The sequence below is a fragment of the Hippocampus bargibanti genome, linkage group LG20, assembly GCF_051943395.1.
Source record: "Hippocampus bargibanti isolate YZ-2025 linkage group LG20, ASM5194339v1, whole genome shotgun sequence".
NCBI lineage: Eukaryota > Metazoa > Chordata > Actinopteri > Syngnathiformes > Syngnathidae > Hippocampus > Hippocampus bargibanti.
In genome coordinates, this window is record NC_142753.1 from 2021551 (window position 1) to 2044419 (window position 22869).

The window sequence follows — 22869 nt, forward strand, 5'->3', positions numbered from 1 at the left end:
CTTGCCGTGGCGCCGCTAGTTTGTTCAGTCTTCCACGATGCTCATCATGGCGCTCAGTTTGAGTTTGCAGGCCGCTTCTTCCTTTTGGTCGGCTCTGATCTGCCGCCGAAGCTCCTTCAGACGCTCAGTCAGCGACAGACGACTCCGGCGGGACCGTTTGTCCGTCTCGGCGGCTTCCTGGGAAAAAGCGAGCGCCGTCCCGAATTGTGAGTTAGGGGTCGGCGGCGGACGGGCGGATCGGACGCAACGACGGTCACACCTTGGCGAAAGCGCTATCCGAAGGCTCGGCTGAGGCCCGACGGCCGAGGAAGACGGGCGCGGAGAGCAGGACAGATGACGGGATGAGGAGCGGCGTGGACCAGTTGCCCACGCAGTCGCCATCGTCGAGCCAGCGCCGGAGCTGCTGGGCGCTCCTGCAAAAGAGGTGCGGCGGCCATTTCATTTTTGTTGACTTTGACGTCTCCCAATTTTCCAGCTGTGGCGCTGTGGCAAGTACCTTCTGCTTTGGGCCTTCTCCTCCTCCAAAGTCAGGAAAAGTTTGCGGGTGAACGCCTCGACGGCGGTGGGGGTGTCGGAGATGTCCAGAGAGGCTTTAGGCAGGCTCGGGAACAATCGCTGCCTGATGGTCAGGTGCTTGGGTGTGGCGGCGGGAGACAAACTTGACCTTTGGGGGAGGAAGAAGGGTGGGTAGATGATGGAGAATAACAATTTATCATGTTTAAAAGGGCCGTGCTTTGCTGACCAACTAAACAATGGGCCCACAGTCAAAGCGCAGATGGCCACGGTAAATCTGAGTGAAACAGACACGGCAAGGTGAACTGTCGACTCCATCTAGAAGGTCCGGCCGGCCTTGCACAGAATTTAGGGCTTGAGATACTCCTTTTTAGTTATTTACGGCTTAAACATCCTGCACAAGCGCCAGATTACAAACTTATCAGTTCATGGAAAAGACAACCAATTAAAATGTCTGGTTTACTGCTTGCAGCTGTTGGTGCTCGGAGCGTCCAGAGGCGTGGCCTGTTTTACTAATGTATCACTTTAATTTACATATACTCTCAATAAATAGCTTGGCAGAGAGGCGCAGAATTCGGACGTATGTCATTGATGACTGCGTCTCCTGCCGGCAGTGGGGACAATCTTTCTGGTTCCGAGTCTCTGTCCACGGTGTCTGACTGTCATATCTCTGACAGTAGAAGCGACCAATCAGACAAATTGCTGACGTTCTTCCGTTTGGGAGAGCTTTTTTTTTTGTGTACCTGCCGTCATGTGGCCGTTTCTCCCCGATGGCCTCCGTCCACTCCTCGGGCGGTTGGAAGTCCTCCAAGGCATCGCGGAGATAGTAAACAAAGATCTCGCCATCTTCTGTCACCGCATCTGATTGAGAAACACAAGCTGCACGTCACGGTGACGACGGGGGGAAACGACCGAGTCTGACCTTGGCAGAACGGCGGCCCGGGAAGCATCCAGTCTTTCAGTTTGTGGTCAATGCAGATGGCGAGGACGTCCGCCCAAGGGATGTCCCTCCAATTTGGCTGCGCCTCGCCTGGATGCTCGCGGCGACCTTTGACCCTGAGCCGCTCCAGAAGATTTTCCAGACGTGACGTGATGAGGGCACGGCTGCCGCGCGAAACTTGGATCTGATCGGCGTAGCCGTAGATTGCCGAGCACAGCTCGGACCAGGTGCCTGCTGGGAAAAAAAGTGGTTCCAAAAACAAGAGGAATATTTGCATGTTGACGTCATTGAGGGCGGGGGGTGCACCGACCCCAGCTGGAAAATGGCTTCCATGGCGGGAGGCGCAAGTTGAGGACGGTTTCACGCAGCCAGGCGAGGTGGGGGCCGGCGTTCCAGCCCACCGGCGGGACAAAAGCCCTGTTATCGGCGCGGCAGAACTCGGCGGGTGGCCAGGAGATTCGGGAGAGCTCCTCCTCCGACACGCGGCGGGCCAGGTGCTCGATGACGCCGTTGTACAGCCCCACCATGGCGGCGGGATCTGGCGGCGGGGGGGCGCCGAGCCTGCGACCCAACTCGCCGCTCAAGCCGGCCTCCACCACTTGCGCCAGCGGGTGGCAGCGAAGCGGGACGGGGGCGGGGGCCCGGCCCAGGAGCCACTGCATCGCGCCGACGAGCTGTGTGGTGGAGAAAATAGGCACCAGTGAATGTCTCAGCCTCGCTTTTTTTATTTGGGGGGAGGGGGGGGGGGTTGATTCAAGTTGGGGCGGAGCTTGACCTGTTTGGACCCCTGCGAATCGCTGGTGCTTTCGGGGATGAACACCAGCGTGTACTCCGAGATCAGGCCGTCCTTCACCAGCATGGGCAGCGTCAGTTCTGCAACAACAAGCATTAAATATTACAGGTAACATCCGAGTTACGACAAAACGGCCGTAAGTCAAACGGTCGTAAATCGAAAAGCATTCAAAATGGCTGACGCGAGTGTCACGTGATCATAAATGACAACACGCTGGCATCTCCTATACGACAGGATAGTATATGATGTCAATCTGTTGTTTTTAAGCAACGTTTTCGATTGAATACTATTATATACCAAAATGTTGACCGTTCATTTATAAATCTTAATAGCTTTTAGTGTCATTTTAATCATTTTATGGGGCGGGGTCACGCCTCTCCGCTTCCACACTTCCTTCTTCAGGACAGCGGGTATGAAAACGGGATGCTGTCAACTTGTATTTGTACCTTGTATTAGCCTGGACTTTGTCTTCGGTGCTCGGACCGAGCCCGCCCCCCCCATTCCGTAATCCTTTTGGAATTGTTCCGTTTCTGCACCACCGTGTGCGAGTTGCTTCTCGCCATTGTCGGGTGTCCCATCGCGCCCCCTCCCCCACTCGTCGTTTTTGGTATTCTTCATTTTTGATTATACCCCTGTTTTTTTTTTTTGTAGCAGTGGTTTGTGTTGTAGCTTAATAAATCATCCAGCACGGACCTCTGTCTCCGTCGCGTTGCTTGCTGTAGCGATGGCAGCCATAGAATGAAAAAAAAGTGTGGCGGTCGTGGTTGTAAGTACGAGTGGCCGTAACTCGCGCCGGTCGTAAATCGGATGTTACCTGTATAGTAATAATAATAGAATCAGAATCAGAATCAGAATCAGAATACCTTTATTCGTCCCGCAATGGGGAAATTTGCAGTCCACAGCAGCAATTGAAGAGGGATGGGGTTGGGATGGGAGTGAAAGGATAGAAAACAAGATATTCTAAGCATAACAAAATAAAAATGTCAACTGTATACTGTGCAAATGTAGATGTGCAAAAACCGTTCTATAAACAAGACTGTACATAGTGCAGAATCAAGAGATGCATTTAGATATATTGCAACAACCCATATTTACAAGTGTCCAGTTTTTTTTTGTTTTTTTTGTTTTTTTTTTTTTCACATGTGATCATTGGGAATTGTGAAGCCTGACAGCAGTCGGTAGGAACGAGCGGCGGTACCTCTCCTTCTTGCAGCGCGGGTGTAATAGTCTCTGGCTAAAGGAGCTACCCAGAGCTGTCAGGATGGGCAGGAGGGGGTGGGAGGGGCTGTCCGTCATAGCTTTTAGTTTAGCTAGCGTCCGTCTGTTGCCCACCTCCTCAAGAGAGTCCAGCGAGCAGCCCACGACAGAACTGGCCCGCTTGACAAAGCGCTCCAGTCTTTTTCTGTCCCGGGTGGTGATGCTGCCTGACCAGCAGACAATGCCATAGTGGATGGCTGATGCCACCACAGAGTCATAGAAAGTCTTTAGGAGTGACCCCTGAACTCCAAAAGACCTCAGTTTCCTGAGGAGGAAGAGGCGACTCTGTCCCTTTTTGATTAGGGCATCCGTGTTTGTTGTCCAGTCCAGTTTATTGTTGAGAGTAACACCCAGGTACTTGTAGGAGGTCACCCTCTCAATGTCCGAACCCTGGATGTTCAATGGTGCAGGTGACGATTGTTTCCTGCAGAAATCCACCACCAGCTCCTTGGTTTTGCCAGTGTTGATCTGGAGGTGATTCTGCTGGCACCAGTCCACAAAGTCCTTTGTCAGTCCCCTGTACTCCCTATCGTCTCCCTCTGTAATGAGGCCGACAATAGCTGAGTCGTCAGAGAACTTCTGAAGGTGGCAGGTTGGGGTGTTGTAGTTGAAGTCCGAGGTGTAGAGGGTGAAGAGGAATGGAGCCAGGACTGTTCCCTGCGGCGCTCCGGTGCTGCAGAGAAGCCTGTCCGACTCACAGTTCTTTACCCTCACGTACTGTGGCCTGTTTGTGAGGTAGTCTGTAATCCAGGATGTGAGGTGATGGTCGACTCCGGCATGCTGCAGCTTGTCCCCCAGTAGACTGGGCTGGATGGTGTTGAAGGCACTGGAGAAATCGAAGAATGTGATCCTCACCGTGCTCCCAGCATTCTCCAGGTGCAGCAACGCCGTATGGAGGAGGTAGATGATGGCATCCTCCACACCGATGCTGGGCTGGTAGGCAAACTGCAGCGGGTCCAGCGATGAGCTTGCCAGCGGTCGCAGGTGGGCGAGGACGAGTCTCTCCAGCGTCTTCATCAGGTGAGACGTCAGCGCCACCGGTCTGTAGCTGTTGAGCTCTTTGGGGTTGGCAATCTTGGGCACTGGGACCAGGCATGACGTTTTCCACAGCTGTGGAACTCTGCCCAGCTTCAGGCTCAGGTTGAACAAGTGCTGGACAATGTCACACAGCTGGTCGGAGCAGGTCTTGAGGAGTCGGGAACTGATGTCATCCGGACCTGCTGCCTTCCTCACCTTCATCCTCCTCAGTTGGTTCCTCACCTGCGCAGTTGTGACAGACAGGCAGGAACCAGGAGGCAGAGTGGCGGCTGAGGGTGTGGCAACAGTTGGGAGGGCAGATGTTGGTTGTGGAAAGCTGGTCGTGAGAGGGGGCAGGGAGGGTAAGGCCACAGTGAGAGTTGGTGCAGGTGCAACTACAGGTGAAGTTGACGGTGGGCCGGGGGCGGCTGGCGTCTTGTCAAACCGATTGAAAAAGCGGTTGAGTTCATCTGCCCAGTCCTTGTCTTTTTCGTTCAATGTCACTGGGCTTTTGTGGCCTGAGATGTTTTTCAGGCCCTTCCAGACACCAGCGACATTGCTGGCTTGCAGCTGCTCCTCCATTTTCATCCTGTAGGCCTTCTTCCCCTCTCTGATCTTCCTCCTCAGTTGGATCTGCACGGCCTTCAGTTCCTCTCTGTTGCCCGACACAAAAGCCCTTTTCTTCTCCTTCAGGAGGACTTTTATGTCGGGATTAATCCATGGTTTGTTGTTGGCAAAACACCGCACAGTCCTGGTGGGTACGGTGTTTTGTTCACAAAAGTTAATGTAGTCTGTGATGGTGTTGGTGAGTGAGTCAATGTCTTCCCCATGAATCTCAGTAAAGAGCTCCCACCTGGTTGAATCAAAACAGTCCCGCAGAGCTTCTTCAGCTTCTGTGGACCATCTTTTGATCGTGCGGGTCACAGCTGGTTGCCTCTGGACAAGGGGTTTGTACACAGGCTGGAGATAAACCATATTGTGGTCTGCTCTTCCGAGAGGGGGGAGGGGGGAGGGTTTGTATGCATCCTTGGCGTTTGAATAAAATAGGTCCAATATGTTATTGTCTCTGGTGGCACAAGTTACATACTGTGTGAATGTTGGGGGGGAGAATTTCAGGGAAATGTGATTGAAGTCCCCTGAGATGATAAACAAGGCGTTGGGGGACTGGGTTTGCAGCTTGTTTAATAATAAGAAGAAGAATAATAATACATTTCATTTGGAAGCGCCTTTCAAAACTCTCACGGTCACTTTATGCCCCCTTTCCGACGCCGGCCAATGTCAAGAGTTGAGGCTCCGCCCATGATGGCCGTGGACACTTGCCAGAGAACATGTAGACCAGGGGTGTCAAAGTCATTTTTTGCCCCGGGCCACATTGTAGTTATGGTTTCCTCTCGAGGGCCGTTATAAATTTAGGGAACCCATTAGAATGTTTAAATCCCTTCAAATATTACATATAGAGCACACAGCAAATTAATGAATAACTTGTTTTCAAATCTGAAGTCAAGAATAATGACTTTTATTGTGGTTGACATCCAAAAATATGTAAATTTTGGCTCAGAATTGTCTTTCGCGGGCCGAAAAAAATGATGTGGCGGGCCGGATTTGGCCCGCGGGCCTTGACTTTGACACCTGTGATGTAGACGGACAATATATCAACACTTGGACATATTCTTTATCTGGCTAGCTATCTATCTATTTGAGTTACTTCCGGGTTGAGTGAACGCTGGCGCGTGTGGCTGCCGCTGCTCAACCCCTACAAAATTTATAGTAATATTGGCTATTAGCTATTTATTAGCTATCCATAAGCTAGCAGCTATCTCTTAGCTATTTATTAGCTATTCATTCTCTAGATAGCTAAGCGTTCTATCTATTAGAGTTACTTCTGGGTTGAGTGAACGCTGGTGCGTGTGGCTGCCGCTGCTCACCCACAGAAAAATTTATCCTGTGACTATAAAGTGACCTTAAAGGACAACCGACGTCTCCGGACAAGTTGTGTCCATAATTTGTAAATTGGTTCCAAATGACTTCTACTGGGCGTATTTTAATAAGATTCCACCGCATATAGCTATATTTTACGTTTTAAGACTCACGCTGAACATTCAGGAAGTCTTGTTTTTGAGTTGGTGACGAGTCCTTACGTGACGTCAGAAAAGGACCACCTCCTGACCGTAAAAAAGACGCATTGTAGCGTCTTCCATCACGTCAATGTATTTTGCTGTACTGTTTTTTTTGAAAACCTTGTGCTACACCCAAAAGCCGCCAGCAGAGGGAGTCCAAGCTCCATGGAAGGAATTTATCCGCCTGTGGAAACTGGCTGATTCATTCCTCGCAGCTCGGTGGGCATTTTCTTGCCTCTTTTTGGGTGAGACATTCCCCCCGCCCGTTTGCCTCAAAATGACACGGAAGGACTTCTTTAATCGATTGCAAACATGTATGCTTTCCTCTTCAGAACTATTTGAATCATATTCATAACTGGATGTGTAACAAGAAAGCATATTCTCCAAATCTGAAGCCATTGTTTTGATTCTCCAGCAATGCAAGACGTCTTGGCGTGACGTCACGAACTGGGGGCGGGACTTTCTGAAAATGCCCAATTCGCAGCTCAATTTTTTTGCAGATTTTGGACACTTTAAGTCATTTTTATTGGTGTTTTGCATTTGAATATAAATATCATACTGCGTGTTTTGGGTATTTTAGATGCTATAAAACGTTTTTCTGATGTCAGTTAAAAAACAAAAAAGTGACGTCGGTTGCCCTCTAAGAGTTTTGAAAGGCGCTTAGAAATCAAATGTATTATTATTATTATTTACAGTCACTGGATCAGTTTTTCTGTGAGTGAGCGGCGGCAGCCACATGCGTTCACTCAACCTGGAATAACTCAAATAAATAAAAAGCTAGCTAGCTATTAGATAGCCAACAGATAGCCAGCGAGCTAGCTAGCCAATAGATAGCTAATAGATAGCCAGCTAACCAGAATTTTGCTTTTTTTTTTTTTTGCCCTCCCATACCCCACCCCCAAGCCTGTCGGACATGAATGCGACTCGCTTGTACCTCGCTCGAGCGTTTGAGTGTTGCGGACGTCACGTTGGGGGCCCGGCACCAAGACCACCAGAGGCAGTGGGCAGTGCCAGGCGCTGGCTTGTTGCAACTGCTTGAGCTGAAGCAGGGCCGACAGCAGGGGGACGTCGCCCCGCTCGTCGCCCTCCCAAAAGGGCAACGCGGGAAGGAGCAAGATCAGCGCCGCCGCCCCCTGCAGCTGGCGCCGTTCCTCCATTTGGGACAAACCATTGCTGGTCAGCGGACCTCTGGACACCTGTGGCGACACCCAAAGTACAAACCTTTTAAAAAGCGCCCACCCACCCCTAAGCGAATTAAAGTGTCTAAAAGACATGTCGGGACCTTGATGCTGACGTGGACTTGATGTCTGATCTCCTGGACGCCGTTGGACAAGTGGAGGGTTCGCAATGTACCATCTCGCTGTTCCTCCCTCGACTTGGCGGCTGGGCTGCCGCCAAATTTCACTTCCAGCCAATCCGACAGAATCCTGGACAAAAAACAAAGCCCGCGCTTGGCGAATCCAACTCATTTGCATATTTGCTCTGGAGGTGGACAAACCGCCTCAGTTTGAATGTTTGTCAGTGAAGAAGAAGACGTTTAGGTGAGGGAAATTGGCTCCGGGCCAGATGAAACGTACAGTGATACCTCGGTTTACGAACCCCTTGGCTTACGATTCTCCAGGTGCAGCAACGCCGTATGGAGGAGGTAGATGATGGCATCCTCCACACCGATGCTGGGCTGGTAGGCAAACTGCAGCGGGTCCAGCGATGAGCTTGCCAGCGGTCGCAGGTGGGCGAGGACGAGTCTCTCCAGCGTCTTCATCAGGTGAGACGTCAGCGCCACCGGTCTGTAGCTGTTGAGCTCTTTGGGGTTGGCAATCTTGGGCACTGGGACCAGGCATGACGTTTTCCACAGCTGTGGAACTCTGCCCAGCTTCAGGCTCAGGTTGAACAAGTGCTGGACAATGTCACACAGCTGGTCGGAGCAGGTCTTGAGGAGTCGGGAACTGATGTCATCCGGACCTGCTGCCTTCCTCACCTTCATCCTCCTCAGTTGGTTCCTCACCTGCGCAGTTGTGACAGACAGGCAGGAACCAGGAGGCAGAGTGGCGGCTGAGGGTGTGGCAACAGTTGGGAGGGCAGATGTTGGTTGTGGAAAGCTGGTCGTGAGAGGGGGCAGGGAGGGTAAGGCCACAGTGAGAGTTGGTGCAGGTGCAACTACAGGTGAAGTTGACGGTGGGCCGGGGGCGGCTGGCGTCTTGTCAAACCGATTGAAAAAGCGGTTGAGTTCATCTGCCCAGTCCTTGTCTTTTTCGTTCAATGTCACTGGGCTTTTGTGGCCTGAGATGTTTTTCAGGCCCTTCCAGACACCAGCGACATTGCTGGCTTGCAGCTGCTCCTCCATTTTCATCCTGTAGGCCTTCTTCCCCTCTCTGATCTTCCTCCTCAGTTGGATCTGCACGGCCTTCAGTTCCTCTCTGTTGCCCGACACAAAAGCCCTTTTCTTCTCCTTCAGGAGGACTTTTATGTCGGGATTAATCCATGGTTTGTTGTTGGCAAAACACCGCACAGTCCTGGTGGGTACGGTGTTTTGTTCACAAAAGTTAATGTAGTCTGTGATGGTGTTGGTGAGTGAGTCAATGTCTTCCCCATGAATCTCAGTAAAGAGCTCCCACCTGGTTGAATCAAAACAGTCCCGCAGAGCTTCTTCAGCTTCTGTGGACCATCTTTTGATCGTGCGGGTCACAGCTGGTTGCCTCTGGACAAGGGGTTTGTACACAGGCTGGAGATAAACCATATTGTGGTCTGCTCTTCCGAGAGGGGGGAGGGGGGAGGGTTTGTATGCATCCTTGGCGTTTGAATAAAATAGGTCCAATATGTTATTGTCTCTGGTGGCACAAGTTACATACTGTGTGAATGTTGGGGGGGAGAATTTCAGGGAAATGTGATTGAAGTCCCCTGAGATGATAAACAAGGCGTTGGGGGACTGGGTTTGCAGCTTGTTTAATAATAAGAAGAAGAATAATAATACATTTCATTTGGAAGCGCCTTTCAAAACTCTCACGGTCACTTTATGCCCCCTTTCCGACGCCGGCCAATGTCAAGAGTTGAGGCTCCGCCCATGATGGCCGTGGACACTTGCCAGAGAACATGTAGACCAGGGGTGTCAAAGTCATTTTTTGCCCCGGGCCACATTGTAGTTATGGTTTCCTCTCGAGGGCCGTTATAAATTTAGGGAACCCATTAGAATGTTTAAATCCCTTCAAATATTACATATAGAGCACACAGCAAATTAATGAATAACTTGTTTTCAAATCTGAAGTCAAGAATAATGACTTTTATTGTGGTTGACATCCAAAAATATGTAAATTTTGGCTCAGAATTGTCTTTCGCGGGCCGAAAAAAATGATGTGGCGGGCCGGATTTGGCCCGCGGGCCTTGACTTTGACACCTGTGATGTAGACGGACAATATATCAACACTTGGACATATTCTTTATCTGGCTAGCTATCTATCTATTTGAGTTACTTCCGGGTTGAGTGAACGCTGGCGCGTGTGGCTGCCGCTGCTCAACCCCTACAAAATTTATAGTAATATTGGCTATTAGCTATTTATTAGCTATCCATAAGCTAGCAGCTATCTCTTAGCTATTTATTAGCTATTCATTCTCTAGATAGCTAAGCGTTCTATCTATTAGAGTTACTTCTGGGTTGAGTGAACGCTGGTGCGTGTGGCTGCCGCTGCTCACCCACAGAAAAATTTATCCTGTGACTATAAAGTGACCTTAAAGGACAACCGACGTCTCCGGACAAGTTGTGTCCATAATTTGTAAATTGGTTCCAAATGACTTCTACTGGGCGTATTTTAATAAGATTCCACCGCATATAGCTATATTTTACGTTTTAAGACTCACGCTGAACATTCAGGAAGTCTTGTTTTTGAGTTGGTGACGAGTCCTTACGTGACGTCAGAAAAGGACCGCCTCCTGACCATAAAAAAGACGCATTGTAGCGTCTTTCCATCACGTCAATGTATTTTGCTGTACTGTCTTTTTTTTTGAAAACCTTGTGCTACACCCAAAAGCCGCCAGCAGAGGGAGGCCAAGCTCCATGGAAGGAATTTATCAGCCTGTGGAAACTGGCTGAATCATTCCTCGCAGCTCGGTGGGCATTTTCTTGCCTCTTTTTGGGTGAGACATTCCCTCCGCCCGTTTGCCTCAAAATGACACGGAATAAATTATTTAATCGATTGCAAACATGTATGCTTTCCTCTTCAGAACTATTTGAATCATATTCATAACTGGATGTGTAACAAGAAAGCATATTCTCCAAATCTGAAGCCATTGTTTTGATTCTCCAGCAATGCAAGACGTCTTGGCGTGACGTCACGAACTGGGGGCGGGACTTTCTGAAAATGCCCAATTCGCAGCTCAATTTTTAGCAGATTTTGGACACTTTAAGTCATTTTTATTGGTGTTTTGCATTTGAATAAAAATATCATACTGCGTGTTTTGGGTATTTTAGATGCTATAAAACGTTTTTCTGATGTCAGTTAAAAAACAAAAAAGTGACGTCGGTTGCCCTCTAAGAATTTTGAAAGGCGCTTAGAAATCAAATGTATTATTATTATTATTTATAGTCACTGGATCAGTTTTTCTGTGAGTGAGCAGCGGCAGCCACATGCGTTCACTCAACCTGGAATAACTCAAATAAATAAAAAGCTAGCTAGCTATTAGATAGCCAACAGATAGCCAGCGAGCTAGCTAGCCAATAGATAGCTAATAGATAGCCAGCTAACCAGAATTTTGCTTTGTTTTTTTTTTTTGCCCTCCCATACCCCACCCCCAAGCCTGTCGGACATGAATGCGACTCGCTTGTACCTCGCTCGAGCGTTTGAGTGTTGCGGACGTCGCGTTGGGGGCCCGGCACCAAGACCACCAGAGGCAGTGGGCAGTGCCAGGCGCTGGCTTGTTGCAACTGCTTGAGCTGAAGGAGGGCCGACAGCAGGGGGACGTCGCCCCGCTCGTCGCCCTCCCAAAAGGGCAACGCGGGAAGGAGCAAGATCAGCGCCGCCGCCCCCTGCAGCTGGCGCCGTTCCTCCATTTGGGACAAACCATTGCTGGTCAGCGGACCTCTGGACACCTGTGGCGACACCCAAAGTACAAACCTTTTAAAAAGCGCCCCCCCTAAGCGAATTAAAGTGTCTAAAAGACATGTCGGGACCTTGATGCTGACGTGGACTTGATGTCTGATCTCCTGGACGCCGTTGGACAAGTGGAGGGTTCGCAATGTACCATCTCGCTGTTCCTCCCTCGACTTGGCGGCTGGGCTGCCGCCAAATTTCACTTCCAGCCAATCCGACAGAATCCTGGACAAAAAACAAAGCCCGCGCTTGGCGAATCCAACTCATTTGCATATTTGCTCTGGAGGTGGACAAACCGCCTCAGTTTGAATGTTTGTCAGTGAAGAAGAAGACGTTTAGGTGAGGGAAATTGGCTCCGGGCCAGATGAAACGTACAGTGATACCTCGGTTTACGAACCCCTTGGCTTACGAACTTTTCGGTTTACGAACGTTAAATTTATGAAAATTTTACCTTGGCATACAAACTATTTTTGGGATACACACACGGAGATGCCACAATGACTGATGTGTCGTTCGCGAACGAGCCCGCGTTCTCCTAACAAGAAAATGGAAGGCGACTGTTTTGGTCCTCTATTCCCCGCCCCAAGTCATCGGTTAAAGCCACGTGATTGGTCAAGAACGCAGCGGGGTGGGGGTTAATGGCGTCTTCGGCTAAAGCCATGTGATTGGTCAAGAATGCAGCAGTGAGGGGGTGGGAGTTAAACATTAAAAAGACAGGGAGACGATAGAGAGTGAGAAAACACACACGAAAGGGAGACGACAGAGCTTGAAACAAAAAAACAAAAGTGGAAAAAAAACTGACATGGTGATAAAATGGACAGAAAACAGTGAAATTTTGACTAGTTTCAATTTTGATAGTTCAAAAGCAGAGTGTAGACTGACAGGTTAAAATATCCCATCAATAAGGCTCAACAAATAACCCGCACAAGCCATCTGTACACTTAATGCAAAAAGCTATCAACCCAGCTAAACAGAACACAATTTATGAGGAACAAGGTAAAATTATTGCAGAGAAAGCACCTACAAGGGATCATTCCTCAAGATGGTGAAAGAAGGCTACGTTCCTCATCAAGTGATTAATGCTGATGAAACCGGTCACTCCATTCCATCAAGCCATCAACGATCATCACAAAGGTAAATACAGTGGCTTTATTATACAGTACAGTTTATTTCTTTAATTATAATACGATAACACATTTATTACACATAAAATAAGTTATATTTTGTGTAGTTTTAAGGCATAGAAAATTCTGAAGTAAAATATGATGTTTGAATTATGGGGACATGGGAACGGATTATTCTCATTTTAATGGTTTCCTATGAGAAATTAATTTTTGGGATAGACATTTTTCGCCTTACACACGCTGTCTGGGAACCAATTACGTTCGTAAGACAATGTATCACTGTACATTTCAACAGGTAAGCTGATTCAAAGATCGACGTGGTGGAAAATTCCAACATGGTCCAACTCTGGGACTGGTTCCCACTCTTGCAAAACTTTGACGACATTTAACTCGACTCGATCTATTTATGTCATCTATAATGATCCCGCCGTTTGAAAAGAAATGCTATGAAAATAAGTTCATTCATTTGTGTTATTCCATACCTGTCAACCGGCCTTATTTTGCTGTATTCTGTACGATTTTAGCGCACCTACACAGCTGGTTACCTAGCTAGCTACCTAGCTGGTTATCAATTTGCTATCTATTAGCTATCTGGCTGGCTAGCTATCTATTAATTATACGTCTATCTAGCTACCTGTCTATCTATTATAAGCTAGATTTCTATCTATTTGAGTTACTTCCGGGATGAGTGAACGCTGGCACATGTTGCCGCCGCTGCTCACCCACAGGAAAAACTGATCCTGTGACTGAAAAGTGACCTTGAGAGTTTTGAAAGGCGCTTAGAAATGAAATGTATTATTATTATTATTATTATTACAAATGTGGGCAGCGGGCAGGCATTTGGCGCCCCGTTGCGGCCATTTCTTCCTTGTCCGCCGCTCACCTGTCCGCCACGCCGGCCACGCTCTCATGATCGCTGGGAAGTAAGACCACGGCTTTCCAGAAGATTCTATCGGGCGGGTTGTGGAGATTGGCCGTCAGCAGTGCCGGTAGGTCCAGTGGCGCCCACACCGCCTCGCTGCCGCAAACACGCAGAATTTGGATTTTTGGAAAAAAACAAAAATGTCGCCAACCGGCAGAAGGGACACGGGAACTTACTTGAGAAGCTGGCGATAGAAGTAGTGGACTCTCATTTGGTGGACGGCCAAGTGTCTCATTGTCAACACCCTGATGACGGCGGGAGGGGACAGACGGTCCGGTCCGTCAATTGCCATGGCGCACAAAGACAAAAAAACGGGACAAGAAAGGGACCTTACCTGGTGCTGGACAGCGACAACCTTCCGGCATTTCCCAGGTTGACCATCCCGCTAACCAGATCGTCCCTGGACTGTCGGGCGGGGGCGCTGGCGGCCAGCGCCTTCAATTGGAAGCGGGGGTCCACGAAGCAAGGGGCCGCCGGAAAGCCTCTCATCTGCCTCTTCAGCTGCCGGCGCACCGCCACCACGTCGCGCCACCTGGTTGGACACCCACAAAAACGTCGCCATGTTTGGTCATGTGATTATTTTTGTGATCTTTCCCCAGCTTACCTTTTGATGTACTTGCGAGCGCGCCGCAGCTCGGCGGCGAGGATTTCTTCTGCCAGCAGGGCAACGTCCACTTTCAAGGTCTCCTCAATGAGAGTGGCGCAGATGTCTTGAGAGCACCGAGCGAGGCAACGTGCTCGCTCGTCCACGGCTTCCCTGAAAAAAACGGGGAAAGAAAAGACTTTCTTATCACGACGGTTAATTTTCGTCCCATGCTAGGGCCAAATGATTTGGAATTGATATTTCAATGTTCATTTTTTCCCAAGCCCTTTTTTTAACCAACAGGAGTAATAAACAGCCAATGGAAATTAAAATAGAGGAAAATGAAACAGATCGGCCAGGGGTCAAGGAGTCCATTTATGGGCTGAAGAGATTTTACCATTTGAAGATACTTTAGAAGTCATTTACAAGATATCAATTTTGTAAAAACACAAGAAAACTTAGCAATGGTTTCTGTGTAATACAGGGGTCGGGAACCTTTTTGACTAAGAGAGCCATAAAAGTAAAATATTTAGAAATGTTTTTCAGCGAGAACCATACGCACGCGCACACATACAAACGCTCGCGTGCGCGCGCACACACACACGCGCGCACGCCACTTTTCAACAAAATATCAGAATGTATTATTTAAAATAACTTTGTGATAGTACTCACCGTTAACATGGATGGTTTTCCGTTCCTCGTGTTTGGTAAAAATCCAGGAAAACGATCGGAATGAAATTCAATTTGCCGGTCCAGAGGCGAAGTTACTGCTAGCTAGCCTGCGCATGGCTCATAAGCTTCCACACTTGCTATCTGCAATCTACTTCTCGCAGAAGTATGTCGATGCTAACGTGAACATGGGGCTTGTTAAAATATCACTGACATTCGACTGTTTCATCGATGGTATTGTTTCATTGCAAATTAGAATCAGAACATTTTCTCTCCTCTAATGATCCGGTGCATTCAGGTTGAAGTGCACAAGTTGGGCTCATTTAAAGGGGCGTTTACCTGTTTCAACATGACGGCCACTATCATCCAATCAACATGGCGCTTTCGGCCATTCTAGGTCAGTGTCATCCAATCAAAATTGCGCTTTCCGCCAACTGCAGCCCCAACGGGAAATGAACGACGAAAAAAACGACATTATGTATTATTTATCGGCGAGCCATATGCAATCATCAAAAGAGCCATATATGGCTCGCGAGCCATAGGTTCCCGATCCCTGGTGTAATAGATGCTATAAACTGAAAGCTACACTCCTTTTTTATGTCTATAAAACTCCATCAATAGTAACAAAGTTCATTGTTTTTGTGTAGGCTACTTCTCTTCCATGACATCTTTACAATGTGAAAAATGTGACCATGTTTAGCGCTAGTTGACTAGCGAAAAGCGCGGTAAGGGAGCCGCCATATTTGTTTTCTCGATTAATCGTGCGGTATTTTCCTCCTGAGCGATCCCGGTTGTCAACGGAAGCAACCGACATCGACCAAAACAAACACGACTCAAGCACTACGCATTCTGATCATCCTTTCACCCTTCAAAACAAAGCCATTGTAGACACAAATAAAATAACTTTTACAGTGGTACCTCGGTTCTCGAACGCCTCACAGTTCGAACAAAATATTCGAGATATTCTTGCTTCGGCGTTCGAACATCAATCGGTATTCGAACGCCAATACGACGCGTGAGTGCGTACGCGAGCAAGGGGAGCTGAGCGGCGCACGGGTGTATCGCTCTCTCCGTGACCAACTGTTGTCGCGTGCGGGCGTGCACCGTTTGCGTTGTGTTGCCTGCTTAACACTACGAGGATTCCACTTTCTCAGCGGCTTTCAAAACTCTGAAGTACACGTTTGAGTCAGGGTGTAGTCCGAAGCAGGCTTCTGATTGGCCGCCGGTGCCGAGTATGCAAATTGCCTAACGAACGTTCGAAGACGCGAAAGATTATGACACATAATGTTTGTTAAATCCTCTCGCAAATTGCCAAACGAACGTTCATTTGGCAATTTGCATACTCGGCACCGGCAGCCAATCAGACTGTCAACTCACAAGTGACAGGAGCAAAGAGGTGGTTTCGGTGTTCGAAAAAAAAAAAAATGCTTTTCGAACAGGGTCCTGGAACGAATTATGGTAGAGAACCGAGGTACCACTGTATATGAAAATAGAAAATATCACTTTGGCTGAAAAAAAATAGCGGAATTTTGCTAAATAGCCGACGTCTGGTATCCTCGAATAAATAAATCTGTGTTGACAATATTGGAGGAATGATTGAAATGAAGTGATAATGATGATGGGCAGCCTTACTGGAGCACCGTGGCGGCCGTCTCCTTGATGGTCTCTTCTAAGACTTGCTCCAGGATCTCTGAGAACAACGCGAGTCTGACCTCGTCCAAAAAGTTGGCATGCTCCTGTTTCCGCCTGGGGGGGGTCAGAGGTTAGGGGTCAGTTATTCAGCATTTTGAGGCGAAGTCTCTTTCAAATGGGACCAACCTGGCTTCCTCAATCTTGCGTTTCTCCTCAGCGATGCGTTCCTGTTCCAGACGGATCTCCCCCAAAGACAATTCTCGTAGCAATTCTCCCACAACTTGGTTGACGACGGACTCTGTCTGCAGATTGCTCTCGCTGCACGTAAAGTGCAAAAACGTTTATCGGGGGTGGGGGGTTCAAGTCTGCGCGACAGATGAAGCACAATTTACCTGAGAGCAACACTGGCATAACCGGCTCCATCAGTGGCTAGCGCTCTGGCGGTTGTCTCCACCGTTTCATCAATCAAACGCTCCACTTCAGCCGCAACATCCTGAAAAATGGCAGCAAACGCCGTCTGTTAGAGTCACAAAGCACATCAAATGAAAAAAGAAATCAAACCGTATCGCCTACCGCATCGCTGAACAGCGGCTGAGGTTCTGGTGCAGGTGACGGTGCTTGGACAGAGGGAGGCGGCGCGACAGGTTGGAGGGCCGAACATTGAAAGGAATTGCCAGACTCGGTCTTCTCGGCGACCGGCGGTCTCGGGTCAAAAACAACGGGGACATCCGGATGCCTGACCGGCGAAACCTGCGCTTGAAACCGGAGGCTCGGCGAGGCCCCGCCCTCCAACGTGCCCCCAATATCTGAAAAATAATAATAAATAAATGATATGGGTCTGGAGTTATATGAGCTTGAAATGAGGGCTGCTGTCCAATAGATACATGTTGGTTTATATAGCGCTTTAGCTACTGCTGAAGCTGGATCAAAGTGCTAACATGGATAAAAGGGGGAAATGCTGCCCCCCTGTGGAAAAGAAAATCATTGCCAGAGCTTTACAGGCACCCAAAACCCGAACTAATTGGGGAATGGCGCTCGACGTTATATTTTCAATCCCTGAATTAATTTGCGAATGGCAGTGAATGAGTTCAAAATACAGTAAAGTCTCGTTATATCGATATCGGATATATCGATAGTCACGGTTATATCGATACTATTTCTATGCACGCACGGAGAAAATTACATGCAAACAGGGTCGGATATATCGATAGTCCCGGTTATATCGATATTTTTTCGGACTCCCTTGAATATCGATATAACGAGACTTTACTGTAAATGACACAGACTGGGGGTGTGGGCGGGGCTTTGGAGTAGCCCACCTTTCACTGCGGGCTGAGTGGGAGGAGCTTCTCCAATGTACTTGCTGTGCGAGTCAAAGGTGCAGACGGGGATGTGCTGCGGAGGATTGGGGAGGGGGCCTCCGTTGACAATTTCCCCTGTGGATCGGGTTTTTTTGGCTTGAATGATCTCCGACTTCTTGTGGGAGAGCAACTCGGGTTCCTGAAAGGCCGTCCGGTTCAGATCCACCGCACTGGCAACGAAAAAAAAAAAAAAAAAAAGGGGGGGGGGCAATCACTGATGACAAACGTGAGACAAATAAAAACGACCCGCCTCCATCTTGGAAGAAAATCTACTTTGCATACGCTGCCACTAACACCCCCCCACCCCTTTACCTTCCTTGTTTGAGGTCAAGGACCAGAACCCAAATGATGTCCAGAAAGAACAAAAAAAGGCGGCGCTCACCCGTCGCTGATGTTGAGGCCGTATTGCTGGATGAAGGTGCCGGCTTCCTTGGCGCTGCGGAACATCAACATGCGAACGACGTCCTCCAGCGGGAAAGCGGTGGAGCGCGGCCCCACCGTGTGAGCCACCGTCAAGGTCTTTAACGCTTTTGCTCTGACCTGCGCAAAGACCAAAAAAAACGCACGGCGGATTAACAGCGGCGGGTTCAATTCCTTTTTGGCCGAGTGGAGAAAAGGAGGTTGACCTGATTGAAATATCGGTGGAGGAGGCAGCCGGCCAGGTAGGAGGCGCTTTTCACCAGCTTGAAGAAGCGCACAAAGTTGTTGCTGTTGAGGGCGGCGAAGGCCTGCACCGCAAAAAGCACTTCGGGGGAGTTGCGCACCGCCTCGCGGAACTGCTGCACCTCGCTGGACACACGGGAGGGAAGCAAAAGTTGCCGCCTTTCGTGATGGGCGGGCGGCCATTTTTGCCCACTGACCGCAGGATGTCGCCATCGTTGAGGTTGAGCAGGACGCTGTACTGACGGAACTCGGCCTCGCGCGGGCAAAAGGCGCGGCGCTCCGTCAGGTCCTGGTACATTTCCTTCAGGCTTTGCAGGCACTTGGTCAAGTTCTCGTTGTTGATCTTGGCGTCAAAGACCGACATGGGCTCTTGGCACAGGTGGTGGGCACAGTGCAAGTGGAAGCGGGCGCACTTTTCCATCAGGGTCACCGTTTGCGGGCAGCACAAACGCTGCTGGGTGATGTCCTGCAAAGGGGCAAGGACACGGGGGCTTGCGTCCCATTCCAAAGACACGTTCTCATCCCCGGTGGGCCTTTCTTACCTTTCGGATGCCGCGGGTTCTGTTCCAAACAAAATCGTACCAATCCCGCAATCCGTCCCCCTCCTGGTCCATGATCTGAGTCACCAGGTAGTCCATGGTCATGGTGAGTACCGGCAAGGGGCGAAGGTCATGGGGGAGAGGCTCCTCCTGGTCAGCCGACGAACGGCTGTACTCTTTGATGGCCGCCGTGTGATCCACCTGGGGGGCGCAAACCGGAGAAAGATGCTATCAATTTTCACATGCACCCCCATCCCAAAAAAAAAAAAAAAAAAAAAGATGGCCACCATCTCCGTGTCGGGGAGGACTTCATATATGCTGAGCTGGTTTCTGGTTTCCCTCATGTATCGCTCCTTCTCGGGACACATGTCGGGGCACGTTCCGACAAAAACCTGGGAGGCGTCCATGTCCGTCGTCTTGGGTCGACCTGGCGGGGGAGGGGGGCACGCTCGAGGTTCAGCCACCCAGACGGGCGAGGAACGGAAAGCCTACCTTGCCGCAAAATCTTGTCCCTCTGCTCCAGGAGGCGGTACTTGTCCTCCGTCGTCTCGGCCGTAACGCCAATGAGGGGGGCCAACGACTTGGAGCTCTGAGCGGCGGCGCCGACCGTCTCCTTCTGGAGTTCCGAGTCCAGTCGCAGGGTCTTGTTCGCCGGCGGCTTCTTCACCGGCGAGCTGGCGGACGCACAAAAGAGCCGCCCGAGGGGTGGCGCTAAGCGTACGGACGCTTGACAAGATTCTGGGTTTGATTTCGGATCTCACGCGACGGATGCATTTACCTTCGGCTGAAAGCGGCACTCGGCGTTGGATGTTTTAGGGGCGACGAAGCCTGGACGTCGGCGCGGCTCCCCCAGTTTTGCGGCTTTTCCGACACTTTTCTCTCTACCGATCTTGCGCTTGGATTTCCTGGACCTGATGCGGCGTAAATACAGACACAATCAATCAATAGAGCCGTGAACGCTACACGATGGCACCGGATGAATCAACGAAGCGCTCGGTTATCTGGCTTGGACTCGCACTTTGCTTCTTGCGCTGCCACAAAAGGAGGAGCTCGTGGTGATGCAGGACTTTGCCTTTCTTCTTTGCCTTGGCCGCCGATGCCTGCAAGGACACGGACGTGCACATTGGTGAGATCGATGCTCAATGATGACCGCGTCCCACCTCAAAAAGTCGCAGGAATGACTTTGCATTTTCATTCATCTTGCTCAAATCATCGCCCGCGGTCATCGAGGACTTGCACGCTGCGAGAACCCAGAAAAGGGCATGAAAAATCCTACCAGACCCTCCGCATCCTGCCCACCACCTTTTCCAGCGACTCCCCTTGGGCAGGTGCTATCGACGGATCCATGCGCACCTATTCCAGCAGATATTTAAACAGCTTGTTCCCCTGTTGCCATTAAGTCTCCGTTTAGTAACCCAAATCTAAGTGTATCTAGTGCCTCTTAGCGATTTTTCACAACCCTGCGGAACGCCGAATAATTTCTGATTTCCAAACGAGAGCTGGCAACTCACGTGGTTGTTGAAATGCACGATGGCCGTGTTCCTGGCAGGCCGGCAGAAGACCTTGCAGACTTTACCAAAGCGAGAAAAATGTTTCTCAATGACGTCGCGTTTGTTGAGGGCCGGAGGCAAATTCTTGCACTGAATGACGGTGCAGTCAGGGGGGGACGTCCCGCCGAGGCCGTCCGAGCTCTGGCGACGCGCGTCGGGTCGCGACGGCGTCTTGCTTTCAGCCATCCGTTCTTGCCGGTCTGGAAAATCTAAAGGAAGATCGGCGATGGCTTTATGGACACATTTGAAAAGAGCCCAAGCGGGATTTTGGATCGCTACCATCAACTTGCTTTTTTTCCAATTTTATGGCAAGCTAGAAAAGGCGTTTGCACCTGGAATCCTTTTCGGCGCCGTTGAAATCTCACCCGACGCTTCATCTTTCTCCGGTTGCTGAGGACTCAAGGTTGGTAGCGGTGTCAGCTTTTCGCCGCGGACTTGGGGGCGCCCGCTGGTCACTTCCTCCAGCGGCGGTTCCTCGGGTTCTTTTGTCACCGGATTAGCCGCGGATCGGCGCAGTCCGCTGAGCGCTCTGCTGAAAAGGCCGGCGGGAGCGCGAGTTCTGGTCAAGGGCCTTTTGGGGGGCTGTCTGGACAAGGAGCTTTCCACCGTTTCGTCCTCCTTGCCGATAGCTTCGGGCCCGGCGGCGGACGCTTTTGTTGTCGCTGGCTCTTCTTTACGTTTCGTCCCTTTTCGAAGCGGCGCAAATACATTTGCGTCCACCTTCGCGGGCGTTGCGGTCTCCGAGGCGGCCTCGGCTTTCAATTGATCGCCGGCGAAAGCGGAGGGGTGAACGACGGCGGTTCCTCCAAAAAGTTGCGCCGTTTGGGGCGGAAGGGATCTGCTGGAAAAGCTAAAAGCCGATGCCGTTTTGAGCTGCGCGCCGGGAGCTCCGGCGTTGGGACCGGATGGCGCGGCGGGCTGGGAAAAGGTGAAGTGCGGAGCGCGGTGGGGTCCGCCACTGTGGTTGAGGGCTGCCTGCCGGCCGTCGGGAACCGGAAGGGAAGGGGCGGCGGCAGGCTGAGAGAAACTGAAGGCCAGAGACCCTGAGAGGCCGGCCGTCTCGCCGCTACGGCTCGTTTCGTCTGCGCTGTGCCCAAAAGGTAAGCCTGACAGTGGGGCGCTTTGAGGGACGGGGGGGTCTGCGCCGGCGCTGAAGATGGGTTTGAAAAGGACTTCGCTGGCTGGCTTGAAACTGAATTCGGGTCTAAATCCTCTGCTCTGGGTCTGAACGCCAAACGCGTGACTGGTCGCGGCGGTCGTTGGTGCTTGTCCAAATAGAGACTGTCCAAAACCAAACCGCCGGGGAGGCCCTACCGAAGCAGTGGAGCCGGCAGCCGACTGGGTGTTTGCGAATCCCGCAACCTGCTGTCCAAATCCCGCCAGCTTTTGTTCAAAACCCAAAGACGTCCGTCCAAAACCTGACTCCTGACCAAATAACGACTGCTTTCCAAACGCGGGTGTCTGTCCAAAAGCCAAAGTCTGACTTGCTCCGCCAACAGATCCAAAAGCTGCAGCGGCGGGACCACCGAAGACAGAGTTGCTTGGACCCGGCGTCGTCCGGCTCAAAGCTGGAGTGTGGCTGGAGAGGGATGGGCTTTGGGGCAACGGCTGCCCCAACAAGGGCAGCGGGGAGGTCGACGGGAGACCAAACGCCGACGATTGAAACACGCTCACGTTCTGGGGCGGAGCGCCGCTGGCTTGCTGTCCAAATGACTGCAACAAACCGGCGTTGGCGTTGCTCGTCGCTTGGAAAACGCCTCCCCGCGGGCTTCCGAAAGGGTTAGATGGATTCATGTCGGGGCAGGGCTGTCCCGGTTGTCCTAAATCTCCGGCCGGCTCAACGTCAATAACTCGCCTTGCTCCTGCTCAAGACAAACTTATGAAGAAGGGAAAAGAAGTCACAAATGCAGCTGGCGTGTGTCACCGACCCATATGGACAACTAATTTAGCAAAAAACACAAAACAAGCAATAGCTGAAAGGGAAAAAAAACTTCAATTCGTCATGTTTTAAAAACATTCTCAAACGTCGACCGCAAGTTCTTCAAGCGTACAAAACAATTAGCACATCCGGTTCCGGTAAAGGATGCATTCAATGATCCTTGGAAGCT

The 22869-nt window shown here is 50.3% G+C and overlaps 1 protein-coding gene and 1 long non-coding RNA gene across 3 annotated transcripts in view; both read right to left on the reverse strand.

The window, feature by feature from the left end:
• The window catches only part of LOC148882661 (uncharacterized), a 62292-nt gene that overhangs the window by 18733 nt on the left and 20690 nt on the right, over window positions 1-22869 (reverse strand). The window lies entirely within an intron of this gene.
• On the reverse strand, window positions 17-22810 carry mcm3ap (minichromosome maintenance complex component 3 associated protein). 2 transcript variants are annotated; one of them, XM_089023162.1, is made up of 28 exons: window positions 21094-22810; window positions 20723-20970; window positions 20230-20311; window positions 19990-20122; window positions 19704-19885; window positions 19499-19638; window positions 19215-19412; window positions 18870-19138; window positions 18636-18798; window positions 18392-18549; window positions 17968-18179; window positions 17222-17454; window positions 17041-17141; window positions 16835-16966; window positions 16649-16762; window positions 14369-14521; window positions 14099-14296; window positions 13941-14009; window positions 13726-13860; window positions 11799-11943; window positions 11456-11717; window positions 2229-2326; window positions 1764-2127; window positions 1436-1687; window positions 1257-1374; window positions 497-664; window positions 260-413; window positions 17-177 (listed from the first exon to the last, which is right to left on the reverse strand). In XM_089023162.1, exons 1-28 carry the CDS (start codon window positions 22553-22555, stop codon window positions 25-27), a joined length of 6096 nt encoding a protein of 2031 aa, XP_088879288.1. In that variant the 5' UTR covers window positions 22556-22810; the 3' UTR covers window positions 17-24. The 2 variants fall into 2 exon arrangements, with proteins under 2 accessions (XP_088879288.1, XP_088879289.1); XM_089023163.1 differs by having other exon boundaries at window positions 1436-1684; window positions 21094-22809.